This window comes from Leptosomus discolor, chromosome 1 (genome assembly GCF_034619465.1).
Source record: "Leptosomus discolor isolate bLepDis1 chromosome 1, bLepDis1.hap2, whole genome shotgun sequence".
In the NCBI taxonomy this organism is placed as follows: Eukaryota; Metazoa; Chordata; class Aves; order Leptosomiformes; family Leptosomidae; genus Leptosomus; species Leptosomus discolor.
Window position 1 is genome coordinate 9,735,856 of NC_141391.1, and position 16,395 is coordinate 9,752,250.

The following is a 16,395-nucleotide window of genomic DNA, read 5'->3' on the forward strand; positions in this document are numbered from 1 at the left end:
AGCAGGACAGCAACCTATTCTATGACCTAGAAAGACAAGTGGAAATGACTGCCCCCTGCTTAGGCTGGGCAAAAGATTGTCATAAACCTAGACATCTGAAATCCTCATTAGGCTGTATAACAGCCGTTTACCCAATAACAGCATTTCTCCAGCACAGTTGACATTCTACCAAAGTATGTTTGTGGCAATAAAAATGAAGCTCAGTAACTCAGTGATAACTTCATATCTTGTAAGAGTTAAAACATGTATGCGATCTTGAAGGATATGCTGTTATGCTGAAGGATATCACTGTACTGTAAAGTGCAAAGCACTGGGCATGCACAGAAAATGCCTCATCTAGTATTACATACTTGAAATACAATGCATTGTGCATGAGTGGAAATCGCTAGTTCTAACGTTATGTATTTAATACATGACTGTAAAAATTACACAAACTGTAATTTATCAACTAGACAGGTAACAGAAATAATACCGCAATTATCTGAATGTAAATGAGTTAGTTGTGTTCACTAAGAAAACTCAGACTCACAACAAGAGATCTATTTTCCATAGCTCCTGGATCTAGAAGTGTCTGTGCAAAAATCATTTTTCATAACATGCATTATTATAGTATGCCATTTCAAATACTGGATGAAATCCTCAACTCATGCAAAGAATTTGATTTCAGTGAAACATCTTATTCAAGTTCATTCTATGATCTAACCCAGCAGGTTCATGTCAGCAGTCTCTCTTCTGATAAAAACACCCATCATAACAAATAACAAGTTTTGCCAGTGAACAGACTACTGAATGAGGCCTAATATTCTTCGATGATATTATTTCTGGAAATTAAAAATTGTTTTAGCAGTGCCCTTATATAAGAAGAGTAACTCTTCATAAGAGTCCCGTAGTTTCCAAACTGTGCAATTACTATTAAGGATCAAACTATTACCATTATTTTAATTTCCACTGAGATGGGCAGTCAGAAATTAAGAACATGATGCTTCGAGATGAATGCTTAAATAAGATATGTCCACTAGTATAGAACAGGTCTAACTTTATTAAACACAGCTATTCTTGGGCCGAATGAGTGTAAAGAGCAATCTGCGATTTACGCTAAGTTCTTTAAACTTATCTTCTGATCACCAAACTAATAAAAAATATAAATAAATACTGACTGAATCATTCTGCACAACAAACCACCTACCATTCCATCATACTCAATATACATCACTTTTCAGCATTGCATATCTAGTTATCTTGATGTACTATACAGAGGAAAGGCTTGAAAATTGCCCACTGGAGTTAACAACAGATAAATAACACACACCTCTGCTTTCTACTGGTAAAGCGAATAGCCAGGAAAACTTCACAAAAACCAGGCTATGCAAGTGCCAAAATTGCTTCACCAAGCTACGCAGAGGCAGCTTCCCGTAAGTGAGATTCACTCCCAGATTTACAGTACAAAATTTATTCTAGGTGGAATTTAGTGTGGGTTCCTCTGTGACAGTACTTGCATCCCTGGCTCAGCATATAGATAAATAAATTAAAACAAAACAAAACACCCCACAAAGCCAAAGAACTGGAAGTGGACAGAACCTGGTTGTGGACTCTGAATTTCAGGTAACAGTAAAACATCTCTGCTGTTCCACAGCACTAGCTACAATTCAGTGAGGATAAAGTACCAGTTATCAGTCCAAAGAAAAGAATCAAACGTGAATATTTATCTCCATGGTCTTCTTGAAGGAGAATATCCTTTTCAGGCAATCCTAAAGCCGCTATTCCCTTTGAAAGGAAAAGTCTGCCACTAATACTCAATCTTACACTCTGCTTTTTCTAACAACATAGCCAGTGCAGTACAGATTTTTTGGTAGCATCTCCCAGGCCTCTGCATTGCTCACTTCTGGAGAACTTCAGGTCTATTTATATACAGTTTCACTTTAATCCAGTCTGTCTCCACAGGGTCCAATTCCCATTCTAGATCCATCAAGTTGAGTAAGTAATAATACCAATGTTGTATGACTTCACTAGTACACCACTTAAAGCCATCAATATATATCTTAATATAAAAATAAAGCAGAAGACTATTTTAGAAACTTCTTTTTAAAACGATGTTTTCCTAACTTTGGAAAAGGCAGTTGCAGGAATGTCTTGTCATCGAGTAGGAAAGATGACAGAAAATTCACTACAATTTGTGCTCATTTGGTGTTAAGGTCTACAAAAATGGCTGAAACTTCTTTTATGAAACAATGATGTCACATGGACTTTATTTATTTATTTATTTAGTATTGTTTTTTATTTATGGAAGGCATTGAAAAAAGTTCCCAGTATCATTTTCTCAACAATGAAGAAAATTAAATATGTATTGAGTACTGTCATACGTAATGATCATGCCATTTCATATTCATTGGTACCCTCATAAATGAAACATAAGCTTTTCTGGAGGGAATTTTCACCTTGAAGGAAATAAAGACCTTTTGCTTACCAAATGTACATAAAAGTGAACGTAGAGAAAAAAATCCTATTTCTTACCATTGTAAGGGTGAATGGATGGCTTTCAAGTGCAGACACTCTTGGACAGTGTAGAGTAACATACTGAAACAAAATCATCCAGAAAAAATAAAATGATAGAAAAGGTATGTTCAAAACATTCAGTGATGGGTTAGTACATACAGAGTGAAAGTCACCCCTATAGACAATGTTACACGAGCAGCAGTGGCTTTTTAGGGGCGCATTAACTCACCTGACCAGGTCTTGCTTTAAAGTCTTCTTTCACCATCCTTACTTCAAGGACATTGGAGGGATGGCTTATCACTGAAGTTATCGTGACTGGTTTATTGCTGCGGATGTAGCGGTACAGCCTTTCCACACAGTACAAGCACAGAGGTCCAGAAATCCAAAACCAGGTCTATGGGAGAATAAAAATATGTTACCTCCAGGACTTTTCATTTTATGTTTTCTAATGTTAAAACTACATGGGTGCTTGCAGGACCTCATTTCACCTCTATTGTGGAAAAGCGTTTTGGTCACAAGTAACCACCACATCTCTCCACATGCAGAAATCCAAGCGTGTTACAGAGGCTTAATCAGTCTAACCGGCAGCATCATCCACAACCACAAACAACTTCAATCATAAAACTCATCAGGAACAAAATGCTAATGACCTCATTTGCAACCATGTTACTCTGGTTTTATGTAGTTAGATTGCAACCGGTTTCAGCAGTGAATGACACAGTACATAAACTGTTTCAAAATCTAACAGACCAGAGTACTATAAAACTGGTTAACCTTTATGGAAAAATGCTGTCTGACTTGCAATATTATTTGACTGTTACCTTTTTTTAATCATCTCGGGTACAAGCAAACAACTAAGAGAGGAGCATTCTTGTGCTATTGAATTTATGCTAATATTAACCTAGTGTAAAATCATAGACAAGGCAGAGAAATGGGCACTTCTGAATCACAATTCATTTGCCCCTGTGGAAGATGTGTATGCTGAGAAAAATAACACTCTCTTCTCTGCACTGATTATATGAGGAGCCTGGGTGACCACCTCAGATGGAGACATTTGCAGCTGCTCAGCTAAATCCCATCCTAAGAGTCAATTACTAACAGCTTATGGCAGAACTAGCTACTAATTCCACATCTGCTCAGTCATTCAAGCCATGGCACTGAAGTGTCCTCAACCCTCATCCATCTTCCATTCCCAATTTCTGAAGTTACAGATCAGCATCTCTTGCAACCAGCACAGCATTTAATTTCCTCAAGCACCTTTGGCCTTAAAAACTTCAGTAGCTCAGAACAACTAAGCCTTTTTTTTTTTTTTAGTCTTGGTATCGCTAAGGGCATAAAACACTTCCAAATCCAAAAAAGTCCTAAATAATGTTACAAGCCACCAGGAAAACACTCAGTGGACATATCTCTCCATGGCTCTTCTTTTCCCATAAGCAGCTTTAAAGTAGGCATCTTAAGCCCCCAAGAAGACTGTCTGATGTCCTATGGGTCATATGGAGCCAGATAAACATTGACGCTTGTAATTCAGGAGTATTACCACAGCAAAAAACAAATCCGAAGAACTTTGCTGGAGAATTTCAATGTAGAATTGACTGTTTCTTATTACGATTACAGGCTCCATAGTAAAATGGGTTCCCACTGCAGCTAGTAAGGGATGTATGTGTTCTACAGAAAACAATGACAACAGTAAAGAGCAACTCCTGTGAGTTATGGGACTCATGAATGGTGGGGCTTGGACTCATGAACTCTGTATTCCCAAACTTCCTCAGGCTACTGGCAAATACAACCCAGCTCATTTTTTCTCAAAAGGAAAGAGAATATTTGGATGAAGAAAAAGCTGCTGCCACAAAACACAAAGAAACAAAAGGAAAACGGAAAACAGAAAAAGAAAAGGCTTTTCTATCCCCACTGTCATCATACTCATTTACCCATGTCACATATAAAACAAGCCTGTCTGCAAACAACAGGCTATGCAAAGCCAAATCACAACCAACTGCAACCCAGAAATGAGTATTAGGACTTGCATCCGCATGGTAAAAGAGAACAAATGGAGTTTGATTATTTCAATTAACTACTGCCATACAATGCTTACAAAGGGACCTTATGAATATGTTACATAAATGTTTGCTCTGAACTGCTACGCTGTAATTTAAAATCACATTTATAGCAAGACCAATACATCTCTTATCGTGTTGTACAAAAAAGAACATTACAGCCAATCTCTTGACATTTTTCCGCCCTATTCTATGCACCACATTGTAATGCAGTTGAAGGTTTAATACAGATTGTTTTTTCCCCACCAAATCTTTGAATGCCTGAAAAGGTTTTAATAATATTTTCCATTATTAAAACATCTGGTCTGGAAAAGCAATAATTAGTGGTTATGGCTGACTGAAAGACTTGGCGTGGCTTGTAATACCTGAAACGTCGGATCATACAGACCTCTGGGAAGTGTGACTGGAACTTGGGTTCCTCGGAACAAATTCTCATAAAGCTATTTTGTACAAAGGGTTCTGGTACTGGTAAGTCCTCTGGGAAAGGCTCAGTTGTATAGTCAGGAAACGGTTCTTCAAAAGCCTTTGGCACTGTCATATTCTGTAGGAGTGTTTTGTTAGGATTAAAGCAACCTGGAGGGTGTTCCTCTAAGTTGGTCTGGTACTTGAGCACTCCCCTACCGGAAAATAAAAAAAGCAAAGACACTGAAGGAACAGTCAAAAACCAAGCAACTTATCTTAATTCAGAGAGGGTTTTAGAAAGCAGTCACAAGGCTTATCTTCTCTAAGAAATTTCATTCTGTTTGCTTTCAGGACTTTCAATGAAATCGAGGCTTTGCAACAATAGAACCCTCTGTCACTAGAGGCAAGGTTTAACTTTTCCAGCTCACTTGGCATTCCCCACTGAACAGCCTCAAGCTTAATACCGCTTGAAAGGGGGAAGATATTGTGAGAGCCTTGAAAAAAAATGAAATAATCACATTTCCAGTTCAATCACACCCAGGCTGTTTTCACTCATCCTCCCTACAGTCAGCAAGCCCTGTTTCTTAAGGCAATCTGTAGCCTAAGTTGCTAAATCATAAACGGCAGGAATGTTCCCACTACTTGTTTATCAATCAGGTTTGCACACACGGTATAATTTGCTCCTTTGAAAATCACCTCATCAAACAGATAGAAAGAAAAAACGAAAGTCCTGCATGATAGTCAAGTAACCTTTCTTGCAAACTATTTTGCGAGGTCCATGCTTGTTTTTCAAGCTAAAGTTGACTTTATAGTAAAATGAAGTAAGAACTTCACAGCTGCAGCTAGAAACTATGAAGAAAGAAATGGAAACCTGAGACACTCTGGGATATCTCAATACATGAATCCATCGTCAAAATCAGGGAAGAACTGATAATACCAGTAATAAAATTCCTCAGAAGCATTACTTGCCTCCAAATCTGGATTTGACAACAGTAAAACCATAAGGAGGAATATTTTAAAAAACAAAGGGCTAAATGGCAGCTGTATAGGGTGGTGCTGGGTGAGAACTGGTGAGACGTGCCCTCTGAGTGCTAGGCCATGTGGTGAAGGCTCATCTCAAGTATACAATCAAAAATAAGGACATATGCTCCCCTCTCCTCTCCCCAACGTACACACACAGCAGCAGAGGTGACAGAGTTTAATTCACATGAAGAGAGAGAAGTAGGACATCTGCAATATTCCCAACTTAAATAGGCTCTGACAGGCTACTGGCAACCTTCTCTACTGAAATGCAGTCCTGACAGCTAGTAACAAGCTTCCTGCATGGTCCAGCAAATAATGTACAGCTTGGAAGTTAAACCTGCTCATCTAAACTCCATATCCGACCCTGGAGAATCACTTGGGAAGTGCCTGTGTGCCTACACCCATGCTGTACCTGTCTGTATTTATTGTCCTATCACGCCTATTGCTTGCATCTGGCATCACTGTCGGTCATCGCATATTTGCAAAGTGACAGGTACCCCCAGCGTTATGCTAGTTCCTTGCTCCATAAACGTTATGGTGCCTCGTGGATTTAGGTGGGAGTCACTGCACACGCGATATTTTTTCATCAACCTTGTGTGCATGCCTGCCAGCTGCTCCCACAGGTTCTCTGCTCTCAGAACATCCCAAAAGAGGATTCAAAGTTTTCTTTGAGACATGGATAGCTGAACTGCAAATATAAGTATCCCCTCCAATGATCTCTAGCTTGTTTAAACCATTACAAACACGCTAACTGAGTGGCAAACTGGGACAACAAAGCTGCCTGTTAACAGCACCTGCAATGACTCCCATTTCTGAAGCTGTCAACGAAAGGCAAGTTGTCTTACACACCCGAAATCAGTTTCCAGAAAGGCTGAGTTCTGCACATTTCCTAAGAAGCCTAAGATATATCCTCACATATTTATTTGGTGCAACACCTGAATACATAAAAACTTGGTGTGGATGTCAGTAAGTAGGAGACAGACATCTCTAGCAAACAAAAATGGAAGACAGAAAAAAGGTAAGTCATGTGAAAGTGTCCTACAGGCTGAGCACACAGGATTTGCGTGGCCATACATCAACCTCTGCCCTTATTTTCCACCCCTGAAATAGAGACGAAATTCACTTCTGGCTAGAGCTGGAAAATATGTATCACTATTTCTTGAGATTTTTATGATAAGCTAGAGGTCAATGGTGCTAAGTGTTTTTACAGGTAATTGCACTGCTTCTATCTTCTCATCCATCTTCTGTTGCTCAGCTCAAGGTGAGTTGCTTGAATGGTCTGCTAAAGGTCAAGGTCTTAGTGGTATCTTAAGAATTTTTTCCTTTTAGAAAATAAATCTTTGGATAACTCCAGTGACAGCACAAAGGCCTTATTCTCAGCTCCTGTGAATCAGCATAACCCATTTAACTCCACAGTAATACTAATTAGGATCAGCTGAGGATTTGGCTCCAAATGATAGCTCCTTACATCGGTACTAGAAACATCAAGCTTCTATTTTACACAAACTATTTTTTGTTGTTGCTATTACTGGCTTAAAATATAGATAAATTAATGTAGATATGCACCAAGCCTTAAGCCACTAAAATATTTGAAAGTCATGCTGCAAGAAGTACAAGAGCAACAAAAGTCTTTAAGGATAATTCCCTGAAAGATTCTCCTCTCCCTTAGGGCAGGGATGAAAGAACAAAACAGTAACACAAGACAGATGAATCATATCACTTTAGGCACTGCTGAGAAGTGCTTGGCTACTCTGAAGAAGAGGATACCGTAATAAGAACATACACATAATAGTTTGAAACAAAACAAGAATCCAGGGATACTATGGAAATACTTAAAAGGAGAGATTCCCAGACAGGTAAATCATCACACAATCTGCTTGCACAGTTCAGACACAGGAGATGCCTTCCTCTGTAGAGTAACTGGCCACACCTCTGCAAATTTCTAAGACATGACATGCAGGAATCATTTGGGCACTTAAGTGTGGGTATCTAAGCTTCCTTTATTATCAGATCTTCTAATCAATACCACCAATTAAGCCCAGAAATCAAAACAGCTCACTTGAATCTAGACCTTTGCAGAAGCAGGTTAGTTGAAGCATCCTTCAGTCTCCATTGACTGTATTTATTAGAACTCATTAGACTATAATGGGAGACAGTCACTTAGAAAACATGTAAAGATCTACATTTACGCATCTTAAACTTGAACCCACTCCCACTCTCCATGACTCATTCTTCTCCCACTTTTAGCTGACACTCAGTTCTTTTAGATTTGAGCTGAACAACCTTCCAATTCAGTTCTGAGGAAGCTGTGTACAAGAAGATGCCTGTTTAATGTTTGGTGTATTACTGCAGCCTTGGTTTGCAAACTTCTCCAACTATACTTCTTCCTTCATGAAGTGGCAACATGGTTAGGAATACAATGGGCAAAGGGTAACAGTGAAGGAGATAGATTAAACTGGACATGAAAAATACCCCAAAGGCAATCAGTGGAAGAGATTTCCTCGGAAGGTTAGAGGATTCCAGTCACCAGATGCTTCCAAGAAGTTAGACAAACACCTCTCAACAATAATTTAACAAAAGCTCATCCTGCCCCATGACGGGGAGAATGGGTTGGATCCATCTTCCCCAGCTATGAACAAGAGCTATGCCACAGCAAAAAAAAAAAAAAAAAAACAACACAAACACAAAACCAAACAACAAAAAAACCCACAGAGAACTGGAATTGTGTCCAGGAATTTCAATTGTTCTGAACTCATGATTTCAATTCACCAGATCTCAAGCTGCGTTTGTTTTGTTCAACAACGTATTCCTGCTGCGATCTTGCTAGGCCTAATTACCTTCCACTGTTTACTTTAAGCAGCGGTGCTCAGTGTCGCACAGGCATTCCAGCACCCCAGGTTTCAGTAGATGTTTGATGACATGAAGAAATAAACATCATTCAAATACACCTGCCCTTCCCTGTACCAATCTCTGCAGCTACATCCCCAAAGGAAAGTTCAGAGACGTTAATGGACCAGATTTTCACACAGCACAACTTGTGGAAGCTCCTTTACCTTGCGGTAGAGCTGGGCTTGTTTGCGCCTGATACAGACCTGACCATCAGCTTCATGGCACATGAACACTAGTCCGATGTTTGTGAAAACAAGAAGAAAAGCTAGTAAACTTTGTATCACAGCAACAAGAAAAAAATAGGGAAAAGCTGTTCCTTCCCTCTCCTTAGCAGTCAAAATGGAAGGTACAGAGGAAACAGAAAGGGATGAGCAACTTTGCTTCCCACTCTCCTCTCAGCAGCCAGGTAAGAGGGAGCAGAAAAGAAACAATAATGTTTTCTTGATTTCCCACTAGAAATTGGTAAAATGGACAGGGGATAAACTTGAAAGTGAAGAAGCTTGTGCTAGCTGACTGTAGTAACACACAATTCTCCAAGCCACAGTCTCAACTTTATTTAAACAAACACCTGTTGAAAAACTGAAGAGGACAGCATCTTGCCAAGACGTTGGCCCACTGTGCACAGCAAGCTCAGGAAAGGCAGCAATCAAGGGAACTGCTCTTTCTGGTTGTGCTTCAGGAAAAGGGACAGTGTTTTCCATTTACTTACCCAGAAACATGCAGCATCAGCAGCATATAGAAGACAAAGAAAAGGTTGTGTGTATACCAGAAGATGTCATAGTTTGAAACCCTGGAAAGAATAAACCATGGTTCAATGCTGTTTCACTGAGATGGAATCACTGCGAATTAAAAGCAGATCTGTGCACACAGGTCATCATTATACACCACATAGTCACGTAGAATAGTCAAAGCCCAGTATGTATTCCTACAGGCACACTGTACTTGCAAACAATTAAGCGTTGAGACAAACAGCTGACTGGCACAGAAGTAAAAAGCTGAGAAAGAGAGATGAAGAACATACAAGTACAGAGCCAGATGAAGAACTCCTAAATTAGGAGACTTCACTGCTTTCGTAGGTCTTTCTTAGACCCTATCAGATCCTTATAGCTAGAAGAGTTCTTCAGTCTCCAGGCTCAAAACAGTGAGTGCCTCCTTGCATTCACCCTGCCCCAATACAGGGCTGCAGTGCTTAATGTGTCACTACTGGTTCCACACACAAACAGGTAGCGTAGACAGCAGCAGAAGGGCTGGTGGGAAATGTAAGAGAAACTTGTGAGGGTATGGAGTGGAAGGGGATACAGGAGGAAAGAGAACCAGAGCAAGGAAGCCACAAGAGGACAGGTAGAAGAATTTTGGGGCAGCAGATCACATACAGTGGGGCTCTAGGACAGACGGTCTTGGGAGGAACAAGAAGAACATTACCACTGTGAGGATCAGGAGAGGTGAAGGGGAGAGAGGACTTCCTTTCATCAGTAATTTGTTAGGTAATGTAAAACAAACCAAGACCAAAGAAAATAGCCATCTGGAACTGTTTTCTGTTAAGCTTGTTTGTTTTTTCTTGAGTAAAATAGTCACCAAAAAACAACAACAAACAAATGGTTAAGAAAATACTCTGCTTCATAGCACACAAACATGCCTCTCACACTACACAGCGTGGTAGGAGAGTCTCTTCCAAAACCAAAAAGCCTACCCCCATTCATAAGCCAAAACAATTATTAAACAAAACCCAACCTTAACTCTGAGAAAAGTTTAAGAAGCTACTCCTCTGACACAGCTACCTTTTTTCAGAATTTTTTCCCCTCCTATGGCCTTTTACATAAACAGCTAACTATCCTTCCTTCAATACGTCTGAAACGTACACTGCATTCTTTTCTGTCAATACAGGACTTATTCATTTCCTTTCTCAAGACAGAAAAAATAGTTTTGATAATCTGAGGGCCACCAAACTAAAATCCAAGAACGAGCAGTTCTAAGGAACCCAGCAACAGAGCAAGGGGCTCTGAAACTCCCCTTTCGCCCTGCCATTCTTCCCCCATTCAGCACCACGCTAACACTTTTTCCTCCTTGAGGGTTCTCAAACCACTTCTAACTACCCACGTCCTGGTAGGCATTTCCATGCAGTCACCCACCAGTATCTGTAAGGAGCCGTGGGAGCAAGCATCAGTAGAAGAAAGTGAAGGATGATGGTACGGTGAAAACAAAGGCACAAAGAAAACAACATTTACCCCTAGACCTGAAAGAGGTCTTGGAGCTCTGGTTTAACTTGGTATCTTGCTACAATATCAAAAGCTGCACAAGAAATTAATTTTTATTGGAACTTGAGCACTTTTTTCAGAATGCACTAATTTTTCAAAATTTCAGTGATGGAAAGTCAATTCCAGCTTCTGATGTGTTGTTTTCAACAGCTAATTATTATTATTGACTAAAATTACTGCACACTTCTTGTCTGAATATGTCTAAATGTCAGCTTCCAGCCAGTTGAGCATTTTATTCTTCCTTCAGCATTCCTGCAGATCTCTCTACTATAAAATCCTGGTTCGTCACATGTATCAAGTTCCCTAAATGTAATCAAGTGCTCTCAACTTCACCTCCTTAACTAAAGGGAAGGAGATCCTTTAACCTCTTACCATGAAGCATATTCTCCAACATCTTAGTACCTACATATTTCTTACTTGTATCCTTCTTAAACTGTGTATCCTACAGATACTTACGATATCCGAATACATTCAATAATCTTTCCACTGCTACATCAATGTATTTGTTATTCTTCAGAACATTTATTACTTCCTTTACCTTCTTAGGGCTTAAAATAGATATTATTCACAGAATGAATGCATTTCTTAGGAATGCCAAGTCCTGAAAATTTGAGATCAAGTTAAATATTTCATTTTAATTTTGGCTAACCCTCTTCAGAATTTTGCAGGTGAAGACCTGCAAGAGTTAACTTACTGAGAAATGTAAGGGGAGATCACCATGCTTTACAGGGACACAGTAAGTAGCACACTTTTGGAAAAATATTTTTAAGCATTACAGCTACTTTTGAAAATGAAGATATATGTGGTAGTCTAGAAGATTAAACTGAAGACTGGAATATTTGGTAACAAAAAGAGATGGCATTGGAATACCTTATATTTTAATGTTCCTTTAAATATATGATTTCCAAAGTCACTAGTAATTGTGTTCAGTGGAAACAGTCTTGAACAACATTAACTTGAAAGTTAGAAGAAATGTCAGTGTTTATTCACAGGAGTTATTGTATTTTCTCATAAATTTATAACCCTTCCAACAAACAACTACTGAACAAAAAATGTTGATCTCATTCTCAGGTATGACATGGCAAAAATTTAGAAGATTTTTCAAGCAATACTTGCTTTCCTTTTTTAAAACATTAGCAGCTAATTCAATCCTCCTAATACTTATTCACACAGTTTACTGAACAAGCAAAGGCACAAAAATAGCAGGATAATCATGCATAGAAAAATTTCAGGAAGAACATACGAAGGAAAAAATGATTAAGCATGCCAGTGTGAAGGAGCGGATTAGGGCTGAAATCCAAGAGACTATAATAGTCTCTGAAATACTTTTTAAAAAGCGCAGCTTCTGATAGGCAATGAACATTTACAATTAATTTTCCTAAAACTGCAGCATGAGCTTAGCCATCATAAGGCACATGAGAATCCACAGAGAAAGAACTGAAAATGGCAGAAAGATGTACACGGAAGCTTATTTCTTTAGGAAAACACACTAGAAAGACAAGCTTGAGCCATACACCTGAGGGAGAAGCCAGGATAAAATTTCTAAACAAGAATTATTGCTCAAGTAACAGGAGATACAGATGATCTCTTAAGGGTTTTGATTCTGCTGGCTAGATGGCAGAAAGACGGGAAAGCACTTACACTTACAGTAATTGAAGAAGGAAATAACAGGCATGCAACTTCAAAAGATGGAAACTTTTCTTGCATGAACCCCAAAATTATTGTTTTGAAGAATATGTTTGCAACTACATATATTTTCCTAAGCTTCCCAATCATCAATAAATGCTGTTCTTTTTTTTGTAATTTATCACAGCCTTCGAGAACACAGGACTTTGTCCTGGCTCACTGCTGCAGAGTAAAGTAACTTTTATTTTTCCATCTTCCCAAAACCAGTTTTCTTTTGCAAGTAGAGCCATCTGTGTGGACTATGTAAAGTGCAGCCATGCGGGACATCTTGTGCAGCAGTCTCATCCTGCACTTCTGTAGCCTACAGTGCCTCACAAAGGTCTCAACCCTAGAAGTATTTTTGTCTACAAAAAGTGCACAAGGATTTGCCAAACTACTTTCCTGAATCAGCACCTGATAACATTGCTACTCAGGAAAGACAGATTAGTTCAAGAAAATTCAAAACCACATATCTAGCTCAGATCAGTGGAGCACCATTAATGTTTGAAGATACGGAATTAAAATACCCTTCAGTGTTTGCTGATTTGAGATGATGTGTTTATGTAATCAGTCTTTGAATTCACCAGAGACTGCTATAAAATTCAAGGTGTTTTTCATGTGCCTCAGTTGCAGTATCCAAGCCTTAAAAAGGCTACAACACTGGGCTAGATCCTCCAAGGTACTGGTCACTCAAATGCACTATGTGTTTTCAATAATGTTGGTGCAAAGTGTGAATCCATTGGAGGATCAAACCTTTAGGAATCCCAGCAGCTACTCTGAGCCAATACTACATTATAATCAACATTAAATAGAATGTATCTGACAATCAAAAGCAGAGCTTTAAAAAAGCAACATTCTACTTAAGCAGTACGATTCTGTTTGAGCTTGCTTTGTTGTTGTTTTTTTGGGTTTTTTTTACAGTTTGTTGTTACAATTAATTGGTGAAAATAATTAAGATAAAGATATATCTTATTTTACTTCCAGCAGATTTAATTTATGCATTGGACAGAACTTTCCACATGCTTAGTTTACTGCCTCCCTATAGAGACAGGAAAAAAGAACTATTTGGATTTTTAAAGGTCTACATTTTTAACCAAGCACATTCCTCAAACAGTATTTTTCTCTGAAGGCAATTTAATCAAGTTTTGTAATTTTCTTGAATACAAAATTCACTGTGCTAATTTACCTCAAGACAGTAAAAAAAAAAAAAAACAAACAGGGCAAGAAAAACGGTATTTTTAACACTCATTTAAATACGTCTTGCCTCATATTGCATTTAGTCTTCATTCCCTCTAATCAGTATGAGAATATGATTACTCAAATGGCATTTTTCATCATAATGATCAGATTATGTCTTACCTGATGGCATACGTAGAAGCTGTACACATTAGGAATAACACTAACACCATAATGACTCCAGTCAGACCTGGAACTAAAACAGACATAAGGTTTTGAACTCTGAAGAGGCATACTTGTCTCCTACGACCTTCTAAGAAAGTGGAAGTTATTAGACATCCATGATTCAATCAAACTCTTGCATGTATTTTATCTCTCGAAGACAATTCATGCATCAACTAGATAGGAAAGAAGCGCTGTTGTGTTATTTCCCTCCTCACCAGAGAAAACTGTCCTTTTCCTTGCATTTCACCATGCATCACTAATTTCCTATTTGTCTTTGCTCCTGTAATCTTTTGCTCACAACATTTGTCTCTAATCAAGAACAAATCCTGTCTATTTGTTTCTTTGTATGACTGACTGTACAAGTTTCTATACCTCTTTTTTATTCCAAACCCTAAACTCTGTGGAACACAACAATTAAAAACCTGGTCAGGGACAGAATTTCAAGCAAATCAATTTCTATGCAAGCTGTCACTACAATTGTTTGCCAATTCATTTCATCCTGGAATGAGGAAGAGCCTGAAATTACTCTCCATGGCTTTCTATCATGCTTGAAATTGTTGCCCATAGAGCAAGGTCTGTAAGAGTGATCCACAGCCAGTATTTGAGAAGGAAAGGTTAAAAATATTAAGGATTGGACTCATCTGTTCAAATGCAGGCTTGTATCAGAACTAGTTTATCCTTGGCTCTTTTTTAAATCAAAGGAGAGAAACAACTATTTCCACAGCATGATTCATCTCATCCTAAAGCAGAATTCTGCCCATAAAGTACAGTAAACCATCAGCCTAAAGATAGATAAGAAAAATCCCAACCAAAGTTTCCACTTTTTCTGAGCACCTTATCTTCAAAATTGCCATCCCAGGAATTAAGAATTTGAATTAAGAACCTAAAATCCATGAAGCATTACATCAAAACCTTTTACTTCTCAAAGAATGACAGTTTTTAAGCATAGTCTCTGGTCACTCTAAAAGCCACGTGTTTGGGTTTAAATGAAGTCAGTGGTGCCAATGACCAAGCACAAAGCTAAGTAAGTCCTGGTTTAATGTCGGAATATAAAGTGTCTCAACCAGCTTTCATGGACGTAAATGGCAAAACCACGATTTTAATGGTCCAGGATCCTTTAAAGGATCACACCCTAACGATAAGAACAAGTCAATTTTTTAAATAACTGACTGTGATTTTAGACTCTCTAAAGAGAATTTCAAGTCTTATCTTTTTATAAACTTCTCAATATCCACTTCTTGAAAAGTCTGATACCCAAAATCTGACAATTCCCAAATCATTCCCCCATTTTACAAACTGAGTCAAGGGCAAATCCTCGTCTTACAACCAGCGGAAATTTTGTCATGGATTGCATGAGAAACATAATTTCAACCCTTTGTGGAAAGGTTACAATTAAAAGCAGTTGCAATAAAAAAATGTGCATTCTTTCCATTGCCTCCTTCATTTCTTCTTTATCTCATTCAATATGTAGTGTGCAATTAATCTCGCCTCTGACACAAACACTTCCAATCCAATTGCAGTACAGGACCCGATCCAGCTTCCTACACTGTCATTCAAGCCATGGGTCACCTTTTACTTCCAGTTCTTCAACTCTCTCCTCCATCAAACTGCAAATATGAAATCTCTCACAACCTTGCCCCAATTCATCAGTGCATTTTTAGTGTTTCCTCTCGTCCCTGTCTCTGTCCCTCTTTAACTCCACTGATCTGAAAAGCCATCACACTATAAATCCTTCCAACTCTTTATTCTTTCTCTTTACTGCGTTAAAAAACATCAGCCAATAAATCTAGTTCTGAACTGTCTGGGAAGAGATAATTTTTTTGCCTATTTGTACAGTTCCCAGTGCAGCAAAATCTTGGTCCCTGTCTGGGCACTCCTTCAGCACAAATAATAAATGTTAATTTCCAGTCATTAGGACTAGGAGTAATCTGAGTAATTTTACATTTAAGATGACTTAGACTCACTGCTTTTTGCAACAGTGTGCTCAAACTTTTGAAAATGCAGTATTTTCCTGGTGATTAGAGGGCAAAAGACCTTGCAGGTCCTCTGCTCAACTAGAGAGGCCTCAAGGTGTCCCCAGAAGTCAGACAATATTTGATGGGGCCTCTACACTGGCTATCCCCCCCAAGTCTTTCTCCTTCATTCAAAATATTAAATATAAGCCTGAGCTGCTTGTTCTGATTCTCCCTCTCCATCTTTAACTCCTCCATCAG

The 16,395-nt window shown here is 38.6% G+C and overlaps 1 protein-coding gene across 2 annotated transcripts in view; it reads right to left on the reverse strand.

The window, feature by feature from the left end:
- The window catches only part of NOX4 (NADPH oxidase 4), a 107,633-nt gene that overhangs the window by 74,644 nt on the left and 16,594 nt on the right, over positions 1–16,395 (reverse strand). For both annotated transcript variants that reach the window (XM_086481713.1, XM_086481712.1), the window contains exons 7-11: positions 14,141–14,213; positions 9,571–9,651; positions 4,936–5,164; positions 2,723–2,887; positions 2,512–2,574 (exon numbers count right to left, since the gene is read on the reverse strand). In XM_086481713.1, coding sequence (XP_086337839.1) covers positions 2,512–2,574; positions 2,723–2,887; positions 4,936–5,164; positions 9,571–9,651; positions 14,141–14,213 — 611 coding nt within the window. The remainder of the gene's footprint in view (positions 1–2,511; positions 2,575–2,722; positions 2,888–4,935; positions 5,165–9,570; positions 9,652–14,140; positions 14,214–16,395) is intronic.